Source organism: Sceloporus undulatus, chromosome 1 (assembly GCF_019175285.1).
Source record: "Sceloporus undulatus isolate JIND9_A2432 ecotype Alabama chromosome 1, SceUnd_v1.1, whole genome shotgun sequence".
Lineage (NCBI taxonomy): Eukaryota > Metazoa > Chordata > Lepidosauria > Squamata > Phrynosomatidae > Sceloporus > Sceloporus undulatus.
Genome location: NC_056522.1, coordinates 24,037,387 through 24,059,025, shown reverse-complemented (window position 1 = coordinate 24,059,025; position 21,639 = coordinate 24,037,387). Strand labels below are relative to the sequence as shown.

General features: G+C 40.6%; 1 protein-coding gene across 3 annotated transcripts in view; it reads right to left on the bottom strand.

Annotated features, from left to right (window-relative positions):
• Positions 1-3,008: 3,008 nt before the first annotated feature.
• Positions 3,009-21,639, bottom strand: part of MERTK (MER proto-oncogene, tyrosine kinase) — an 83,113-nt gene continuing 64,482 nt past the window's right edge. For all 3 annotated transcript variants that reach the window (XM_042452043.1, XM_042452058.1, XM_042452051.1), the window contains 7 exons: positions 20,620-20,700; positions 18,213-18,305; positions 16,278-16,396; positions 9,043-9,152; positions 6,407-6,566; positions 4,332-4,468; positions 3,009-3,806 (listed from right to left, as the gene is read on the bottom strand). In XM_042452043.1, coding sequence (XP_042307977.1) covers positions 3,314-3,806; positions 4,332-4,468; positions 6,407-6,566; positions 9,043-9,152; positions 16,278-16,396; positions 18,213-18,305; positions 20,620-20,700 — 1,193 coding nt within the window. In that variant the 3' untranslated portion in view covers positions 3,009-3,313. The remainder of the gene's footprint in view (positions 3,807-4,331; positions 4,469-6,406; positions 6,567-9,042; positions 9,153-16,277; positions 16,397-18,212; positions 18,306-20,619; positions 20,701-21,639) is intronic.

The following is a 21,639-nucleotide window of genomic DNA, read 5'->3' as shown; positions in this document are numbered from 1 at the left end:
CCTTACACTTTCAGCTGCTCCACCTCGTTTTGGGATTAATATAATCAGCGGCGGGCTAAATAACCCACACCACCACCACACAAGACGTGTGTGCCACGCTCTACATGCAGCATACACTTCAGCTGCCTCCCAGTTTGGTGCGTTTGTGTTTTCTATCTATCTTATATATGCCATGTGTGTATAGTTTCTATGTGTTATATATATACTACTATACCCCCACACACAAGAGTTGGTTGCAAGCACTACACTGCGCATTACCCCTTCCGCGCTCCACATGTCGTGGCAAGCTTATACATGCCCAGCATTACTCCTCGGCGCTCCCCACAGTTTTGTGTGTGTGTTTTGCTTGTTTTTATCGTGGGCAAGCATAAACCATATATATCTACTATATATATGCATGACGTGTTGCACTGTATCTGTATGTGCTAACTATCTATTCTACACACACACTGACAGCGTGTATGTACACACTACAACGGAGCCTACCTTTTGCCAAACCACTATAAGCGTGTGTGGTGTGTGTATACATATATACCACACACACACCCCACAATATCTTAACACTCTACGCCGCCATATGTGTCTCCACATAAATACGGCCTCACACTTTTGGCTGCTTGCAAGGTTTGTATCTGTGGTGGTTGTGTGTGTGTGTGCTTTTCTAAATATATCATATACGTATTATATCTATCTATATATATAATTATATATAATTAACCTTTATTTATAAGCGCCGTAACTTTTCTTCACAGCGCCTTTGTACCTACACTCTTTCATTTGACGGTTCCCTCGCCTCCGGCTTACCATCTACAAGACCACACCCACACACCCCACACCACCACCACCAATCTATATCTAACCTCCATACCGATCCATGTGCGTGTACCTATAGAAAGCATCACACTTTGCGCGTACCACTTTGTGTATATATATAAGTATGTATGATGTCTTTCTGTGTGTGTCATATCATATATCACACCACACCACACACACCACACACACACCACACACACGGTGCCTACCCCTTTCATTGCTAAAGGCAGCCGCAAATTCCCGATTATACCGCGCTAACACAGTGCCATTCTTCTTCACCTTGGAAGTTAAAAATTGCCTCTTCTCTGTTTCAGAGCCCCCATAGCGCCTCGCAAAGCTGCCTACAGCGCATCGCTCGAACACACATTTATTGGGCTGGTGTGGTTTGATCCCACTCTGCCACTGGCCTCGCTCTGCGTGACTACACCTTGCCGATCGGCACGACCTCGCTCCGGCAGGCTCCGCCCCAGTCCGTGGATGAATGATGCGACTATGACGCGAATCATCGGCCCACGCTCTTTTCAGGACTGCGTGAGTATGGCTGACCGATGCAATTATGACTGAATTACCGAATCGGCCACTGCCGAAAACTGACCAAAAAAACCCCGTGTGGTAAGGTCCTAGGACACTGGGAGGCCAGGGTTTGGATCCCCACTCAGCCATGGAAACCTACTGGGTGACCTTGGACAAGTCACACCCTCTCAGCCTCAGAGGAAGGCAAAGGAAAACCCCTATGAAACATTTCAAGAAAACCCCACAACAGGTTCATCTTAGGGTCACCATAAATCAGAAATGACTTGAAGGGCACACAATAACAAAGTGATCAAGAGAACACAGTCAAAAGAGGTATAGAGCTGGCAACTGTCTGGCCTTGGGACTAAAATGTCTCTGACCTTCAATTTCAGATTTATCTAGAGAAAAGGATGAATTGTCTCCACTGTGTTGTGAAGACAAAACAAAATAATAAAGACAATCAAATGCTTTGCAAACACTATGCAAAGAAGACAGAAAACAAGTTTCTGTAAGGCTGTTTTCAGGACAGCCCTAATCTTAGGAAGAGTGAAGCAACTGCCTTAAGAGACTGTGCCATAAAAGAGCAGGAGACTGACATTGAGTTTATTGTTGCTGTTGCTGTATTTTTACAGCCAAGGAGGAGGAGGAGAGATACTAATCAGGAGATCTGTCTCTGCAGTCAAAATAACTTCATTTGCTTTGGGTTTTATGCATCTTGACTGGAAATGGAGTTGTATTCATTCAGTGCCTCTGTATCAGGCACCACAATGTCTTTCACCAGTTCTAGATCCTGTGCACACTTGCTTAGGAGCAAGCCACATTAAACACAAGACTGACTTCTAAGTTAATATACAAAGCTCTTATAATCATGAATTAAGAATGACTGTTTCCCTAAGCAACATTAGCACTGCTACAGGACACATTTCACCTACAGCTTGAAAACATTTGAAAACTAAATCTCCAAGAATTCCCCAGCAAGCATGACCACTGGTACCAAGGAGCTAGAAGAGAAAACATCTCTAAGCAAAAACATACAAAACTAGTTGCTGGGGAAGGGAAAATTTAACAGTGTAAATCACTGATGCTGTCAATCCAGTGACTAATTTTCAGGGACTATTACAAGGTTGCACTATCAAAATCTATAAATGGATGGATCGTGGATGTTTCTAGAAGTCTGCTTCTGGTTTTGAAAGCAGGTTTTATAAAGATGTTAAATGGGGGGGGGGCTGTAACCTATTTTAAAGGTGAATTGATTCTCTTGAGGCTTCTAGGAGATATAATTCTGCCTTTTGCAGTCTGCAGTGGTTTTCAATTGGTGAGGCGGGACCCCCATGGGAGATTCAAGAGTTGCTCAAGGGGGACACAAGACTCTGAGGTCCTGACCCACCCCCACAAACCTTTTCTGACTTAGAGGGGAAGAGAAAGGCAAGGAGGGCACCTGGAGTTTCTGCCTGAATGAGGAGTAGGAGAGCTATATACATGAATGTGCAAATGAAAATATGCATACTAAGCAACTAAATATTTATACAGTATTCATATACTACATTTGAGGAGATAAATCTTGGTGTAAAGGGGGTCACATGGGTAAAAAGTTTGAGAACCACTGGTCTAAAGGGTCAAAGTGTTGCAAAAATAGCCTTCAAGGCTACCCACCCCCAATGTAAACTCATGACAAGAACAAATAAAATGGACCATCCTAACAGGGTGTTGTTTATTAAAATATAATCTCTATAAAGATACCATATAATACAAATATGTTGCTACTATAGCAGCCTTTGTCAACCTGGTCATCATGGCAGGGAAAAATATTCAACACAATTGGAGGGTACCTGGTTGAGGAAAGCTGAATCTATAGTCATTTTCTATACACGAGTTGGAGTGATTGCTACATAGGACTGGCTTTGTATCACATGAACAAGAAGAGCTGCCCAAAACATTTTCTGGCTGAACTGAAGCTCTGGGCTATAGCTCAAATGGGTCCCTTGTTTCACAGAAGGATTTCAGAGTCCTCCAAAGAGTCATCCGCATACATTAGTTCATCTGTTAACACACTTCCTACAGGCAGTGTGCTCGCTTCAGACCACAATATCCCATTCTGTGAAGGAGTCACAGGGAGCAGAGGAATATCCTCTTCTGTTCGTGCTAAGTTCTGTTCCTCACTAACCCCACTTAAAATGTATCTGTCCTCCATCCCATTGCTCTCATGGATGTCAACAGTGACTACCGTAGTCTCTGGTCTATGAGAACAAGACTCTATGATGTGATCAGGATCAAGGTCCGTATCTATCTGAGGAAACTCGGCATCTTCTCCCAGCTCATCCACACTCTCTTCCAGCAAGCTTGTGTTGATATAAATGATGCTGTCAGGTTCGTTCAAGTCAGGCAAAGTTTCAGACAGCTTTTCCAGGTGAAGCTTCAGTTCTGAAAAGGTGGGTCGGTCCACAGGATTTGCCCTCCAGCATGAGTACATTATTTCATACCTAAAGTGACAAGAAACATACTGTGATGAAGCAGATGGCTCTTTTAAAAGAACCCTACAAAGGAGGATATCATAGACTTCACAGAATCAAAAAGTATACAGGAGCCACAAAAGATGTTCAGTCCAAGTCTCCCAGCAATGTGGGAAACAACAAAGGTTTTCTGCATCTGTCCTATACAGATACCAAGGAGAAAAGAAAAAGAGTATACCATCCAGGCACACTTATCTGGAAATAAATTGTACTGAATTTGGTTTGGTTTATATTCATGCCAAACTTACTGCTATCTGGGTATTTTTTGCTTTTGTTCCTGGGACATTAGCAGACCTCTGTTTCCCTATGCAACAGCAACCTTCATTTATCAGCAAGGAATAATGCCCAAGGCAGGGAACAGACCTCAAATTGTCCACTTTCCCAAGGTGGCAAGATAGCAGACATGGCAATTGTCTTGAGCACTTGTGGTGTTCTGCATGTACTACTAGAATCAGCACCAAATTGCTGCCTATTATTACCACGTGAAGTACTTACAACTCATCTAAACAGTCTTCTGGCTGCTTCAGTCTGTGTCCATGAAGAAGATAGTCATATATTTCATGATTCTGCACTCCTGGATATGGCGTCATCCCTCGTGTAGCTATCTCCCACATTGTAACTCCAAAAGCCCACTACAAGGAATCAAGAGAGAAAAGCACACTCAAAGACTGGCTCAATTAGGAAAGATATTTTTCTAAGAGTATAATCCTATGCACCCACCTTCCTCAACCTAGGGCTATATCCATGGGAAGGATTGCAATTACCCTCCTCCTCAGACAGTATGGGATAAATATCATAATCTAACACATCTGGAGTGCATCAGCAGAGGAAGGCTGCTATGCAGATTCATCTGCGAATAAGTCCTATTAAACTCAATGAGATTTACACCCACAGAACTGATCTCTGTTTCCTTATGCACTGCTGAAAACCATGTTTATTATATTCAGTTCTTGAAAGATTTGTTATTACTGCAGTATTGTCATTGCTGTTGTTTCTTTGCTGGTGTCAATTCTAGTTATAGAGGCAAGTATAAAAATTAAAATTGATATAAATAATAAATTTTGATAATACTTTTCAATACATTTTGGTATGTGAAGAGGCCATATTTTAGCAGCAGACTACATGACTTACAGGCTTAAAGCCTCTTTTTGACTCATTGGCTTCTCCAGTTACCATTCTCAGGCAACAGGACTGGAAAAGATTTGTGCCTGAGATCCTGGACAGCCATTCTGTTATTGCTATGTGCCTTATCATAGGGTTTTCTCAGCAAGATTTATTGAGAGGTTTGCTACTACCATCCTATAAGGCTGGGAGAAGAGTGAGGCTTACCTGAGAGCCATTGCCAGTGAGAATAAACAGTATTGAACTAGAAGGTCTTGATGCTTCTTTGAATCACATGCGGAGTTAGAGAAAGTTAATGTTTTGAGCTACAGCTGCCAGAATTCCCTAGCCAGCATGGTCACAATTCTCATGGAATCAAAAAGTTGCAAGAGACCACAAGGGCCATCCAGTCCAATTCCCTGCTAGGCAGGAATACACAATCGAAGCAGTTCTGTCAGATGACCATTCAGCCTCTGTTTAAAAATCTCCAAAGAAGGAGACTCAGAAAGTCAGGAAGTTCTTCCTACTGTTTAAGTGGAATCTTTTTTCCTGTAGCATGAATCTATTGCTCTGCGCCCTAGTCTCTGGAGCAGCAGAAAACAAGCTTGCTCCATGCTCAGTATGACAAGTGATCTGTACACGTGATTCACTCTAGCAATTTCTTAAAAATATAGAGACTTCAGCATACTCACAGAATCCCATATCTTCAAGGGCTTTCCTAGTTACCTCATTAAATTACTTAAGCTTAAATTAAAAGGAAGCTCATATGTGCAGAAACTTCACAATAGTGCACACATACATAAACTTATTTCATTGTCTACCCTCTTGGTTACAACAGTGCCATGTCCACCAGGGATAATTGTAGCAATGATCTCATCTGATTTATGTAATAAGGAAGAGGCTATGCAGCTTCTGTGTCAGAGGTAGAATTGCCAACTGAATTGCTATACAGTGGTACCTCGGGATACGAAATACCCAGGTTACGAAATTTTCGGGATACGAAAAAATCCCATAGGGAATCATTGTTCCGGGTTACGAATGTTTTTTCGGGTTACGAAAAAACTTTTGGTGCTTTTTTCGGCTTTTTCGCACGGAATCGCGGCTTTTCCCCATTAGCGCCTATGGCAATTCGGCTTACGAAGGCTTTTCGGGTTACGAAAGCGGCCGCGGAACGAATTAATTTCGTAACCCGAGGCACCACTGTATACAGTATAACTGCAGGTTGATGTGATAACATCAGCAAGCAATAATATTTGTTTTAATGCTGTAAAAAGACAAACACCTACTAATTTCTTTATGTTAAGCAGCTTACAGTTCAAGTGGATACTTTGGGGTTTTTTAAAAAGAAAAATCAAAAAGGAAAAAATGGATCATCAAAAGAAAGGACAAAAGAGGACAGAAATGTGCATAAAAGCAGTATCTGTATTGTACATATTTTGAAACTATGACTATAATCTTATTTGACATACCACATCACTTTTTGTTGTGTAGACTCGATCAGCAAGACTTTCTATTGCAATCCATTTAACAGGCATCTTTGCAATGCGCCCTTGCCGATAATAATCCCCACTGTAAATCTTCTTGGATAAACCGAAGTCTGCGACACATACAGTCATATCATCCCGTAACCTGTCCATTCATTGAAGGCACAATGTCAATATAAATATATTCAAAAGGGATAGACATGAATGAAAGACAAAAAGAAGCACTCTCAATGGCCTCCAACGCCAACTGTCCAACAATTTGGACACATTCATGAAGGCATAAAGCTACTGTTGATGGTCAGAATTCTGTTGGTGGTTGATAACCTCCAATTACATCAGTTTATTTTTCTGTTTTAGGCATCCAGCATCTTCTTGTGCAACATCTTTGCCCCAGGAAAGAATGGCAGCCAAAGGTTCCTGGGTGCAGCTTTGCCTTCCTTCTGGCCACTAACTAGATCCAATGGTGCTGTGACTGGGCACTGTCTAGCTGCTGTTGTGTACTTGGAGAAGAAGTAGCAATGTCTCCCCTTTTCCAGAGTGACAGGAAAGCTGCTGCTTCTTCCCCAGATGAGCATATTCAGTTGCATGATGCCTATGTGTACTTCTGCAATCAATCAGTGGCTATGGGTAGAGCTGCACAAAAGAGCTGGCTCCATTGCTGTAGCTGTATGTATGTGTTGTATGTCATCATTAGCTGTTCCCAGGCTCTGGGGCTCCCTCCCTAGAGAGGCCAGGCTGGCTCCATCCTTTCGATGGCTGATAAAAACATATTTATGCCCCCAGGTTTTCTCACACTGACATGGGTGCTGTATAAGAGTTTTATATAGAGTTTTTAAATTTAAAATTTAAAATTTTAATATGTAATGTTTTTAACTTTTTAAAATTGCTTGTTTCTTTTTTTAACCGAGATGGATGGATTTTAATGATTAATATCTCCACAATAGATTTATAGAAAATGGTTGCACTGTGGATACATAGAAATGAGATTTTTGAGTTGAGGTCTTGTGAGAAAGAAAACACTGAAAAGGATTTGCAGTAGGAATGTTCAGAGACAAGATGACCTTTGAAGGCTCATCAAGGCGCTTGGCCTGCTTTGAAAGCCAAAACAATTAAGAGGCAGCATCCTTGAATGAGGAAGTAACACACAGGTGATAAGAGTGATGGAATATTCCAAATGTGCCTTAAGTGCATTTTAATGTATTCATGTATCTTTGCTCTGATTGCAAGAAAGGTTTGTACGTTTGCACTTTGAACCAGCCAATAGAATGTATGTTAGGGACATCCTTGTTTGAACTACTATAAAGACGGCCATTTTTCTTTTGTTCTTGGCCTCAGTTTTTTGGAACTTGGGTTTCCACTGAGGACTTGCCGGCAAATAAACTTTGGCTTCTCAGCATCTCCTGGGTCCTCTTGTCATCTTTGCTCGGTCAAGCTGGTGGATTTAGTGAGAAAAAGTCTAGGCTTTTAAGGTTCCCAAAACATAACTTTGTGTTTTTAATGCTTTGTATTGTTTTAACATGGACTGTTTAAAATTTGTTAGCCACCTTGAATCCCTATACTGGGAGGAAGGCAGGATATAAATATATAAAATAATAATAATAATAATAATGATGATGATGATGATGATGATGATGATGATGATGATGATGATGATGATGATGGTGTCATTTCTGGCTTATGGTGACCCTAAGGTGAACTAATCATGGGTTGTTTTTTTGCAAGATTTGTTCACAGGAGGTTTGCCATTGCATTCCTCTGAGACTGAGAGCATATGACTTTCCCAGTGTCACCCAATGGATTTTGTGGCTGAGCTGGGACTCAAACTCTGGTCTCCAGTCCCATTCTGGCACCCAAACCACTATGCCATGATGGCTCTCTTTGCTGTAACTACGCTGGTGGAATTTTATACTCTGCCAGTGGGTATCTGATGTCTACCAGTCATGTAACTTGCTATATCAGAGGCAGTATGCCCCTCAGTATTGTTTCCTGGGAACCACAAGTGGTGGGGTGTTATTGCATTCATGCTCTGTTTAAGAGCTTCCAAAGGCATCTGGTTCACCACTGGGGGAGAAGAATGCTGGACCAGAGGTGTGAAATTACATGATGTGCATGCTTCTGGGAAAGACATGGGCATGATTAGATGGCTTTCCTGCACAGACCTCTGGAAAAATGAAGATGCATTAAGAGATAAAGGACTTTTAAAAGACAATTCTCAACAGCTTTACAAATGCATAATCCTTGAGACAACTTTCAGTGTTACAACAAGTCTTTAATTTTGTAATTTGGAGGTACTTTTAATTATTTTTGTAGACTAATATAACAACAATTTGCACTGATTGGCTGTCACATCCCTCATTTTAATCCTTTATATGTAATTATTTTGAACCTGTGCAACTGTAAAATAATGTTAACAAATTTATTAATTTTAATCATTTTGATGAATCTAAACACAACCACAAACAAGAACTGAAATCAGAAAAAGAGATTTTACTTGATTTTTGCTTGCAAATTCTGAGGAAGTCTTCCACACACTTTTGAATTCTCCTTTCATAGTTACAAACACTGAAGATAAATCTGTTCTATTCTGTTCTGACCAAGAGAGGGAAAATGTGGTAACTCACATGCAGTTTCGAGCAGCCAAATCTCTATGGAGGAAGTGCTTGTTACTGAGGTACTCCATCCCCAGAGCAATGTGGATCATAAACTTCAATAAAGTTTGCAGTGGTACATACTGAAAAGAAAATAAGCACAAACATTATGCTAAATTTATATTTATCTATGAAATAACTGTAATTAATTATAACACGTGGTAATAATAAAAACTGTCATATTTGGCTTAGAGACACACTGGATTTAAAACTGTTGCAAATGGGTTTGGTTATGAAACTATGTTATCAGAGTTTCAGAGGACCTGGTGTCCTCCAATTTTTACTACAGTCCTTATAATTCCCAACCAGTGTATAAATTCTGAATGGGGATTATGGGACTTATAGTACAATGCATCTGGAATGGGTCGGGATTGGGTAATGCTCTGTGTTGACCAAATAACCCCTTTCACGAACAACTAAATTCCTTAGCAACTACATGGGGGCAAAAAATAGGTGACTAAAAACCTTCTTGAAATAATTATAAAAATGTTCTTTGCTCTCTATTTTTTGCAGTCACTTTAATGTTGCCTGTTTGCGTAGGTGTATCACTTTTGGTGCGTAATCAACATTACTCATTTACATTTTTATCACATTCTCTCATCAAGAAATCCAATCCAATAAGTCTGTGAGACAGATTAGATACCCTTTAACTCACTTTGTCTCCTTCACTGTATTCATGAATAACAATGAAAGGAAAGTGTTCATTCTCCCACACTTTCAATGTTTTCCAATGCTTTGGGAAGCCTAATCCACCATTCACTCCTTACATGGATCTCAGGTTATGTCTATGGCACACACTGCACCACAGAGGCAAACAAAAGGAGTGGAACCTAAATAAGTTACTTTTCTAACTCTTTAGGGAAACTACCCAGTTTGGGACAATTTGACTCATATTTGTTTTGCTATCTCCCAGGTGGCAATTATGCTAATAAGGCCATTTGTGAATTTTTCATGAAGCCCAGTCAATATATTAAGCAGGAGAAAATAACAATAGATGTCACCTGGCTGCTTCAGATAGAGCTGGGACTGTAAGATCCCTCCATCAACCTAGCAGGGCTAAATGCCATTGGATTCCTTTCCTCCTAGAATTGTCTAGCCAAAGCATCCAGGCATCATGTAACATTGATATTATATTTGTCAACGTTGGATTCTTAACCTCATCCTCCTCTCTTCCTCTTATTATGTCTATTAGACTGTAAGGCATTATTTTATATTGTAAACTACTCTGGGTGCATCAGCAACAAATATATAAATACAAAGCAGCTGTGATAAATTATGCCTTAGTGTGGGGTTCTCCGAAGAGTATGTTGTCTATCCTTTTCCAGTTTCAGCTCCATAGTTAGCTGAACATAACTGATCTCTTCCCAGACCCAGGCATCACTCATGAACAAATGCTATGAATTACCGGAGTACAGACACACCATTTGTAATTATCAGACAGCTTCTCAGCCAGGGTTATATAACTTCTCTACTTGGAAAAATTTTATAATATAAGACAAAATTCAACACAGAGTTTAAAAGACAGAAATTCAACCACAGCACAACAAGAATAAGCAGTATAAACACAACATATAGGTCTTCATATGGTTATAGTAATGCCCAGATCTAACATCACAGGGCCCGTGGAGCTTTCCAGCTAAGAAAATTCTGACTTTGCCTATCCCTGATATTTGTTGTTGTGTGCCTTCCAGTCATGTCCGACTTATAAAAGCCTATTACAGGGTCTTATTGGCAAACTTTGGCCCGTTACAAACAGGCACCCTAGTATGCAATGCGCGCGCACTAGGGTTAGAAAGGGGCATCCTTTTCGGACGCCCCTAACCCTAATACGCACTCTGCGCGTAGAAAATAGCGGCGGGCATTCCACATGGCCGCCGCCATGACGTCACGACCGCACCGCCTCCAAATGAGGCCACGCAGTTGTGACGTAGTGGGGCCGCATGAGGGTGCCTAGTGCGCCCTTTCCATGGCCCCGGAAGGAGCTCCGTTTCGGAGCTCCTTCCAGCTTTGTGTCGCTGGGCGCAGCCTTTAGATGGCTGCGCCAGCAACACAGAGGAGAAAGGGGCCAAGCGGCCCCTTTCTCCTCCTCCCCGCCGCCGCAGGGTGTCCTTGGGGCTTGAAGCCCCAAGGACACCCCTTTCCAGGCTGCGGGGAAGCGGCCTTTTGCCGCTTCCCTGCGGCCTGGAAAGCGGCGGATTGGGACCTCAGCGGCTGCCACTCTGGCCACTGAGGCCCCGATCCGGCGGGGAAAGGGACGGGTGCAGGCCGCCGCTTTTCGGTGGTCTGTAACCCGCCTTTGTTTAGAGGGAGTTTGCCTTTGCCTTCCTCTGAGGCTGAGAAAGTGTGACTTGCCCAAGATCACCCAGTGAATTTCTACGGCTGAGTTGGGATTCAAACCCTGGTCTTCCAGTGCCCTAGTCCAACATTCAAATCACTAAACCATGCTGGCTGTTGACCTTTGATATTGGATTTTATTATTACAAAAGTCTATCCTCTATAAGACTTCTAAGGCTGAGTCCCTTACTTTTTGATAGTCTTTGCAGTTATTATTAATAGTGTTATTTTTGATCACACAAGGGAAGGTCAGAAGGACCTTGGCTTTGTGCCTCATCTGGAGGGTGGTTGTTTATTTGACATTATGTAGTGATTTTGCTGATTAGGGGTCTTGCTAGTCATGATTTCTTATCTCTTTGTGGTGTCTTATAGCAATAGCAATAGTACGTACATTTCTATACCACTTATCAGTGAACTCAGCACTCCCTAAGTGGTTTACAATGTGTAAGCCATCTGTCTCCAACAAAGCTGGGTTCTCACCTTACTGACCTACGAAAGGATGGAAGGTTGGGTGAACCCAGGGGCCTCTGGAATCAAACTCACAACCTTGTGGCTGCAGTACTGACATTTAACCACTGCACTACCAGAGCATGTTGATCTTGCATGACTTCTGTTTCTATTTATGTCAGATTCTGTAACAAGTCTTTATTCTGCGCCTAACAAGTTTTCCTGAACTGTATTGTACCCTGAGACCATTTGCCAGCTTTTTGATCCAACATGTATCTTGCAGTTAATTGCTGGGCTCCCACTGCAGAGCTTCCTTGCAGAGCTGGGCTCTTGCTGCAGAGCTTTTTTTTTTAGTTTAGTTTTATTAAGTTTAAAAAAAACAAACAAACAGACAATCGTACAAACAAAAGGTATTACTATGTGACGAATACAAAATAATTAATTTCCATTACATTATTTGTTATGCTCTCCAAACATACTGTATACTTAAATTAAAACTGTACAATAAACAATATTATTTGATTTATTGCTGTTTAAGAGATGTGATCTGTTGGTAAATGAAATGGGGATTTATCAGAATAATTTCTGTTGCCAAATAAATAACTTCCTATCATCTGGTTTGTGAGATTTGTTTCATTATCAATGTCTACTTCTGACTTGGGTCAGTTTCTTATGTGTAACTTCAGTGTTTCTAATTCTTTCTTAAACTGACTTTCATTATCTGTTGATGTCTGCTACTTGTGTGCTTTGTTATTTTTCAGTTAGCTCAATTTGTTGCAGAGCTTCTTTGAAGTGTTCATAGACAAAGTTTTGCATCTTCCTCTTTTACTTTTAGAATTGGTCCTTAAACCACGAGATCATTAAACAGAAGTTGGATGCCCATCTCTCAGAAGTGCTTTAGCTGTGTATATTTAGCTGCATAGCAGGAGGTTGGAATAGATGGCCTTTGAGGTCCCTTACTTTTATTTCTATGATTGATGGCATCTCTTTAATATTATTGTCATTTTGTTATCTATCCTTCTAGGCTCTTAATTGTCGAACAACAAGCATTTTCAGCTGATTTTTCATATAAACACTTACATTTATTAGAAAGGGAAAGATAGAGGTCTTGCACTCATCTTCTCACCAATAACAATATGGGAAATACATAAAGTAGCAGTGGGCAACACTAACAGGTGTGGGGTCATTTTCACCTTGCACACCCCTCACAATTGTGTTCATGAAATTCAATGGCAGAAAGGAACAAGCCATTAAAGCAAACAAAAAAAGCCACTGTATTTGGGCATGTTTTACAGAGCATCTTAGTGACTGGCCATTGCATTTTGGTGCCACAAGTTTTGAAGGGGCTTGGAAATATTAAAACCCACATTGGCAGGGCTGATACTGCAAATAAATACATCAATAATTTTTTACCATATTGCAATACTTCAAGCTGCCAGTTGAGGGTAGCATGGGAAAATGCTACTGTATACAGAGAAAAGAGATCCCTTGCATAAACATGTTACACTAGGAAGAAGGCTAGATTTAACCTTTTGCCTGATGTCTTAGTTGTCAGCATACAATGATATTTGAAGATGGTGAAGTCTTAAAGCAAGATGATTCTCTCCTTGTCTTTGGAATAGTCCAGAAAAGGCTTTACCACTAAATTCTATTGACAGTATTGAATGACCTGGACATACAGAAGGGTGATGGTGGCATAACTGTTTGGTTTAATACAGATTACACAAGTATCTTGTGTTATAAATGGACCATATATTTCCAACATGCCTGCACTGACTAGTGGGGGCTCTATGGGTCTTCAGGTGAGATTTCTCCCAGTGCTACCCAGAGAAGTTGGGGATCGAACCTCGCATTTTCTGTTTGTAAAGCACAATGCTCTACCAGACAGCAAATGGTTTTCTTAGCCGTACCTCTCAATATATGAGAAGTCCTTCCAGAAGAAAATTACGGAGGGATTTTGGTAAAGCCTCTAATAAACTCTAGATACTAAAAAGAACATTCATTTAATTCGTTTATCATTCATTCATTGTACAGTTTGTGCCACCATAAAGACAAAATTCTCAAGGAAATGTCACAAATAAAAAGCAGACCAACAGAACCCTCAATACAACTGAGACTAGGTTCAACAACAGAAATAGAATTTGCAATTTTAATAAGAATTCCCCATTGTCAATGAAGGGATGCCATGAGCTAACAGTTTTAGATTAGATGATGTTTCATTTAGGAGTAAAGATTCACAAAAATTCTCTGAAAGAAGATTATTATCTAGGCTAATTTTAAAGCTGAAATTACATTAGGTCAAACAGGAACACTGTAATTTCAAAGTTCCTCTCTTGTGAATCCCCTCATCATAGTTAGAAAATTTCTTCCTGAGCCAACTCCAAACTTGACACTGCATCAGAAAATACCTGCTCAAAGAAATCCACTTTGCTTTTTGGAAAAAAAAATGAGGAAAATGCTGTCCATTGTCCATTCCTACACAATGGCAAGCAGAATAAGGCTCCCTTTGATGCTTCCCAATTATGTGCACACGCATCATTTAATTTTCCACTTGTTCGCAACGCAAATAGATTCATATGCTGAGCTATGAACAGCTCCATTGTTTATAGTCACTCAGCAAAATAATCATATGTTTACAGCAACATTTTAGCAAAATAAAATAAAGAAATTCTATCTCATCACAAGGGATTGTCATCAACATATGTGATGACTTTCTTGTTACCAAAAGAGATGTCACTAGTCTTGTGCTATTTTAGTAATGCTCCTCTGTGGGAAGAGTCAATCAAATAACCCCAAACTGCTTGTATAACAATCATTTCCAGAACAATTAAAGCCTTTTTCTACTGTTCTGGTACAAGAATGACAATCTGTCCATGCAGGACGTAAACAAGAAGACCGCAGTCAGTTCAAATGGAGGAAAATGTATACAGAAAGCTGTCATATTGCCCACAACCAGGCTTTGACATCAGTGTGCTTTTGAGCAAATGCTGGGTTTCCTTCTGTTTAGTGTCTGCATGGCAGAGGTATTCTGACCTTTATTACTCACTGTCAACATGGCACGACTAAACAACACTCACAAGTCAAGATATGACAATGCAGCAGAAGCACACAAGAATAATTGTCATTGATTGTTCCAAACTGGGTGACAAAATAGATTGATCCTCACAGTAACTCCACCAGTCATAAGTGCTTACAGTTCCAGATCACATCATCACTTTAGCCCTTCCTCAGGGACGCAGCTAGGATTTTAGGAAGGGGGGTGTCCAAACTAAGTGCCACTATTATAATGGGGCTTGGCCGCAGCGGCACACAACATTCATTGTATCTAACAGAAAGGGGGGGGTCCGGATCCCACGGACCCCCCCCCCTTGGCTACGTCCCTGCCTTTCTCCAATGTCATTTGAGAGGTGTGTAAAGATTCAGAGGCCAGAATATCTTCCTGTATCAAAATCTTGTTGCTACAGGAACCGGTCCTATGGCACCTCTCTTGCCTCCCGAATGACAAATGGAAGAACAGACACCCCTCTTGCCACTAGACATGGCCTCTAATTGTTGGTCCCTATTATAATCCCTATAGGATATGACATTTTGGTTGACTGCCTTCTTAATGTTGACATCCCTCTTGTTACTTGAATCCACAATTTTGGGCCCTTTATCCTTTGTGACAGGTTTGCTGCATGATAGCCACTCAGTTATAGAAAAATGGCTATCACATTGTCTCTTACTTGTCTGTACTCCAAAAACAACCTCAAAATAAGAATGTAACAGGCTGAGTATCCCTTTTCCAAAATGCTTGGGAGCAGAAGCTTACTTGAAAAGGCTTACTTTTAAATTATAAATATATAATTTTAAAATTTTGTGACTATCTCCCAATCTCTCTTAAAGTTTCCCATGTTTCCTTCTCTTAATAAGCAGGTCTCCTTATCCATCTCAGCCATATCTAGTAATTTCAAAATCCACTTTTCTATAGAAGAAAAATAATCTTTTTTTCTATACCTGTGCTATTAACATTCTAGCCGCAGCAGTCATAAAAAAAAATTAAATATGCTGCTGTATCCATTTTTATTTTCTTATTGAGAATTTTTCGTCTCATTTGGTGGACTGAATTCCAAAAAGTCAACATGCAAGAAGATTTCTGCCTAAAAGTGCTTGTGGGTCCCCAGGCTGCGGAACTGCAAAAGAGTTACTTTCTCACATGTGCACCATGTGTGGAAGAAAGTGCTTACTTCCTTCCCACATTTACAACATTTATTAATTATATCCGTATACATTTTAGAGAGCTTATCAGGTGTCAAAGACCATTGTTAATAGATCACACACACATACATACATACATATATTCTTTTATATTTTTGATAACTTCAATCCAGCTTCCCAATTTATATTCTATAGTAGGGCATCATATTTCCCACTGAATAGCTGATTACCTGTGGGCCCATTCCAAGCCTTGAGCGAAGGAGAAAGCTATGCAAATCTCCATATTTCATGAATGGGAGAATCACCATGGGTTTTGGAACCTGCTGAGAACTTGGTTCTATACACACACCTGGATAGGAGGACAAGAAATTAATCAGTTCTTTCATTCTGTAAATCATGCTAGAAATCATGAAAAAAGAATTGGCCTAGACCAGAGGTGGGAATCACAAGGGCCTCCAAATGTTTATGGCTTACTAATCCCAAAAGCCTTAGCTATTATAGCCAGTCATAAGGAATCCATCTTCCATCTTGTGCTCCTCAGCAACTGATTCACAGAAGCATAGTACCACTGATACTGGAAGTGGTATATAGACATCCTGACTAACAGCCATTGATGAACTTATCTTTCATGAACTTATCCAATCACCTTTAACAGCCATCCAAGCTGGCAGCCAACAGCAAATTTTGTGGCAGTGAGTTCCACATTTTAACTATGCATTCTCTTCACGTACTTTTTTTCTTATTGTTGTTGATGTTATTTACGCTGTCAAGGGAATTTTGATTTATGGCGACCGTATGAATAAAAGATCTCTAAGACATCAGACAGTACTGCACTACACTCTTATAGTGCTGCTATTCCACTTTTACTGCTATGGCTGCCTCCTGTGGAATCCTGGGATTTGCCGTTTACAGGAAGGCATTTAGAATTCTCAGCCAGAGAGCTCTTAGGTCTCACTGAACTATAAACCCCAGTATGCAACAGGAAGCAGCCAAAGCAGTAAAAGTAGAATTGCAGCACTATAAGAGTATAGTGCAGTAATTTCCACTCTGTCTAACAAGCCTTGCAAGCTTAGGGTTGTGAATTAAATCTACCTGTAGTGCAGTCTCCCCCTTTTCCTACTGTCTATCGCTTTACCAGGAATTATTGTCTTTTCTATTCAGTAAATTAGTCTCATTATACGTCCAAAGTACAACAGACTAAGGTGCGTTACAGACCGCCCAGAAGGGGCGGTCTGCCGCCGCCTTCATTTGCAGTGCGGAGGAGCCCCAGTGTCCAAACCGCGAGGCTCCTCCGCGCTGCAAATAAGAAGCGCCATAATGGCGCTTCTCTTTGTGGCGCGGATATGACGCTGTGAGGCGCCAATGGCGCACTTGCAGCGTCATATGTGCCGCGTGACGTGCGGACGCAGTGCATCCACTACGTAATCATGGCGGCCCCCGTGTGGAACAGACGCCGCCATTTTGTACGGACTCGGTCCGTATTAGGGTTAGGGGCGTCCGGAAGTGACGCCCCTTTCCAATCCTAATACGGACCCAGTCCGTACTTGATGCCCGTTTGTAATGGGCCTTCATTTAGTCATCTTTGATTATAGCAAAAATTCAGGTTTGATTTGCTCTATGACTCATTCAGTTGTTTTTTTAGTAGTCCTTGGTATCCATAGAACTTTTCTCCAACATTGAATTTCATATGAGTTAATTTTATTCCTGTAAGCATTTCGTTGCCCAGTTTTCAAAAACACTATGCGGTGAATGATTCTGACTTTTGCATTTAATGATATGCTTTACACTTTGAGGCCAGACCAAAGCAGAATAGAGTAGAAGTACTATAATAGTACTATTTTGATTAGTTGAACGACAATTGTACCAAGGTATAAAAAATCTTTAACCATTTCATTGTTGTTTTACCCACTTTAAAGTTAAGTGAGCATACCACACCATAATCTTATGAGCCTTTAGCATGGCTGCCCTTTCTTGTCTTTGTAACTTTTCCTTGTTAGTTGCTCTAATCCCTTGATCACTTTATTTTCCCTCATTTAGTGTACTCTGAATACAGGAAGAAAAATCTATGAACACCTTTGAACTGGTTTGGGCAAACATAATAACTCTCTGCTTTGCTATGATCCAAAACCTTGTACCCAACAAGTGCTACTTGCTGGTTAACCCACCAAGAAGTTTGATGACATTTGGGTGATCAAAGTCTTTCATGCATGCAGCTTCCCGAAGGAACTCTTCAATTTCTCGTTGGGAAAAGCTGTCCACTGAAAGCAGAGCAAAAAACAAGTCTTGTTAAAGTTAACGTTCCAAGTATCACTTCTTAAATGCTTTTCACTTCCTTATCTGTACAAAGGAATCATTAACATGTCTTGAACAGAAAGGAACAGGGTGTCCCCAGCAATTAGATATCTAAGAAAGTTATTTTGGTGGAAATTAGAAACAGCATTTTTTTCCTTTGAGTTTATGCAAAGGTCAGTTAAACAAGCATGCAGTATATCAAACCCAAGATGTTACCTTGGCAACTTTTTGGAAGAATGCAACTCGACCCTTTGGCTGAATGTTTCAAGGCAGATTTTATAGACATTGTGAAGTTGAAGGCTTTCATGGCCAGCATCCATAGTTTTGTGTGGGTTTTTCGGGCTATGTGGCCATGTTTTATAAGAGTTTATTCCTGACTTTTCGCCAGCATCTATGGCTGGCATCTGAAGAACATGGCCACATAGCCTGAAAAATCCACAAAAAACTATTTATAGACATTGTTAGAATTATGAACTAGAGCAGCCTTCCTCAGCCTGATGCCATATAGATATCTTGGATGTCAACTCTCATGATCCCCAACCACCAGAACCATGGAACATGAGCTGTAATACAACACATCTAGAGGGCACCAAATTGGGGGAGGCTTAGGGCCTGAACAAATTGCCCCTAAGAAGTAGCCTATAATTGACCCTTTCAGCACCAGATTAGGGCTGCAGCTGCTACATGCCGTGGCCGCAATCTGGCCTTTCTGCAGCGCAAAAGCATGGCGCAGTGGCTTTTTAGTGCTCCTTTGGTGCTGCATGATTTGGACATAGCAGCAGAGGAGCGCTATGATGCTGTCTGCCATGAGGTGGGGCACATGGCATCATGCCAGCATGGGGGCAGAGTCGGGGCATGCGTCATGCAGACACCACACCCCCACTCCGCCCTGATGCCGGCCTTTATCGCTGGTCTGTCGAGGCTGCTGACTAAGGCCACTCTTTGATTCCATGGCTAAATTAGGATTTTGATCCTGGTCTCTCAGAGTCATGGCTTGATCCTTGAACCTACAGGGCTACAATAATGTCAGTTCATCTAACTCTATTTTCCATACATGACTTCAAGAAAAAAAGCCCTGTTATTTTCAATGAAGTCCTAACAGAAAATTATAGTGATTGTAGAATTCAGAGACATAGCCATGTTAGTCTGGAATATCAGTATGCAAAGAGATCTTTTAGCACCTTGGAGACTAACTGTGTGAAAGAAGTTGTAGTGTAACTTGATGCATCTAAGAAGTAGACCAAGTCTATGAAACCTATGCTACAACTTCTTTTGCACAGTTAGTATATTAACAGTGTCATCTCAACACAGCCATTAGGTGGGAAGAGTCACAAGTTTCAATGGCTATACCATTCTTACATTTTTTTGCCTGACTCTTGACTGGTAAGTTCTCTAAGCCTTTCATGAGAATTACAAACAGAAACTTATTCTACTGATTTCTAACCCCATTAAGAAAAGCAGAAATATTTAATGTTGAAGGAGTAGCACCATGCTTATCCCCTGTGTCCATAAATACATGGTTGTAGTGGTAAGGCTGCTGCAGAATATCACCCTTCAATTGATATACAGGTATCACTGGCTCCCTGAAAGCAAGCTTGTGGAAAATTTGTTTTTTCTGTTCCAGTTTGCTAAATTTGAACAGCGATGTATCCACTGCACAATTATAGTGCCTTAATATCATTTGAACTGCCATGACTGCATCCTGTAGAATCCTGGAATTTGATGGAAGAATTCTCTGCCAGAGAACTTGGCTTTGTTGTTGTTGTATGCCTCCAAATCATTTTTTGATTTATGACAATCCTAAGGTTGCTATTACTGGGTTTTCTTAGCATATTTTTTCAGAGGGGGGTTGACACTGCCATCCTCTGAAGCTGAGAGAGCATGACTTCCCCAAGGTCACCCAGTGGGGTTTTTTATGCCCATGCAGGGAATCGAACCCTGATCTCGAGAGTCATAGTCCAATGCTCAAACCATCACACTGTGCTGGCTTTTGAGAACTCTAATGTTGTAGTTCAAAGAAGTGCATTAGAAAATGTTAAGTTCCCCCAGCTAAACTACAAATCCCAAGATTCCATAGGATGGAGCAATGGCAGTTAAAGTGATATCAAAATGCTATATTTGTGCAACATGGAGATAAATTACTTGGATAATCGATCAGTCAGAAATCTATCTCTTCCCTACTTAGGGCAGGACTGAGCATACCACTAAATGCTTGGATGCATCTGAATGTTTCTGAAAAACAAACAACTCTAAATCCATCAAAATTTACCAATTACTTACATTTCATAGTTTTCACAGCTACTTTTTGAATAGTTCCATCAGGATTGCTGAGATTCCCCTCCATGACTGATCCAAACTCTCCTGGATGAAGAGGAAAATACATCTTCATTAGTCCATGTCCCCAAAAGTTTAATACTATTTTCAAAATTCATAAAAATCAGCAGCTTCAACTGGAGAAAATATTATATATCATACTTGTTGTGAAGACTCTTCTCTAGGCCTTTGGAACTGTATAACAATCAGAGGGGCCAAACTTGAACCATACTTATCTTACAAGAGTATCTCTCATTCACCCATCCAGTGGTTGATTGAGAAGCATGTTCCGGGGTAACACAAAATGTGTATGTGGGTTAGAGGGGAAGAGAACCTGACCTACACCTACAAATTTTGGTTTGCAAATCCATGCCCAAGGTGCTTTCCCCCCTTCTACTTCTGACTGCAGAGACATTAAAACCTGTCAGGGGAGGACACTTGCAGAGGAGAATTGAGCAGTGGAGGAAGAGTTAAGGACCATAACTTTGGTGTTATGTCAAACTGCACCAAGACAAATCTCCCTGCTTGGAGGGTACCCCTATGGAACTGCCTAACAGACAAATGTTAGAACCCTGACACTTTGGGTTTAAAATTAACTAAGAAACTGAGTCTGGAGGCTCCAATTGACAATGTTTAAAGGACAAAACATGGCATTTAGAAATGAAAAAGAATGTAGCTTTTTGCATGTCAGTGTGCCAAAAATTTGTTCATTTAAACAGATTTATTCGGGCCTTTTATTGTGAGCACTCAGGGCAGCAATCATAAAACAATATGAATATTTTTTTTAAAATTCCAGATTAAAATTGGATTAAGATTTTAATCCAGATTAAAATCAATGAATAATTTTAATAGGTTAAAATATTAAATAACTCAACCACTTAAAAGAGTTGAGAAAGGCTAAAATAGAGAATATGTACATGCTTAAAAGTAAATTAAATCCCAGCTGTAATACAGTCAGAATTTCCCTCCACATATTCAATCATCCAT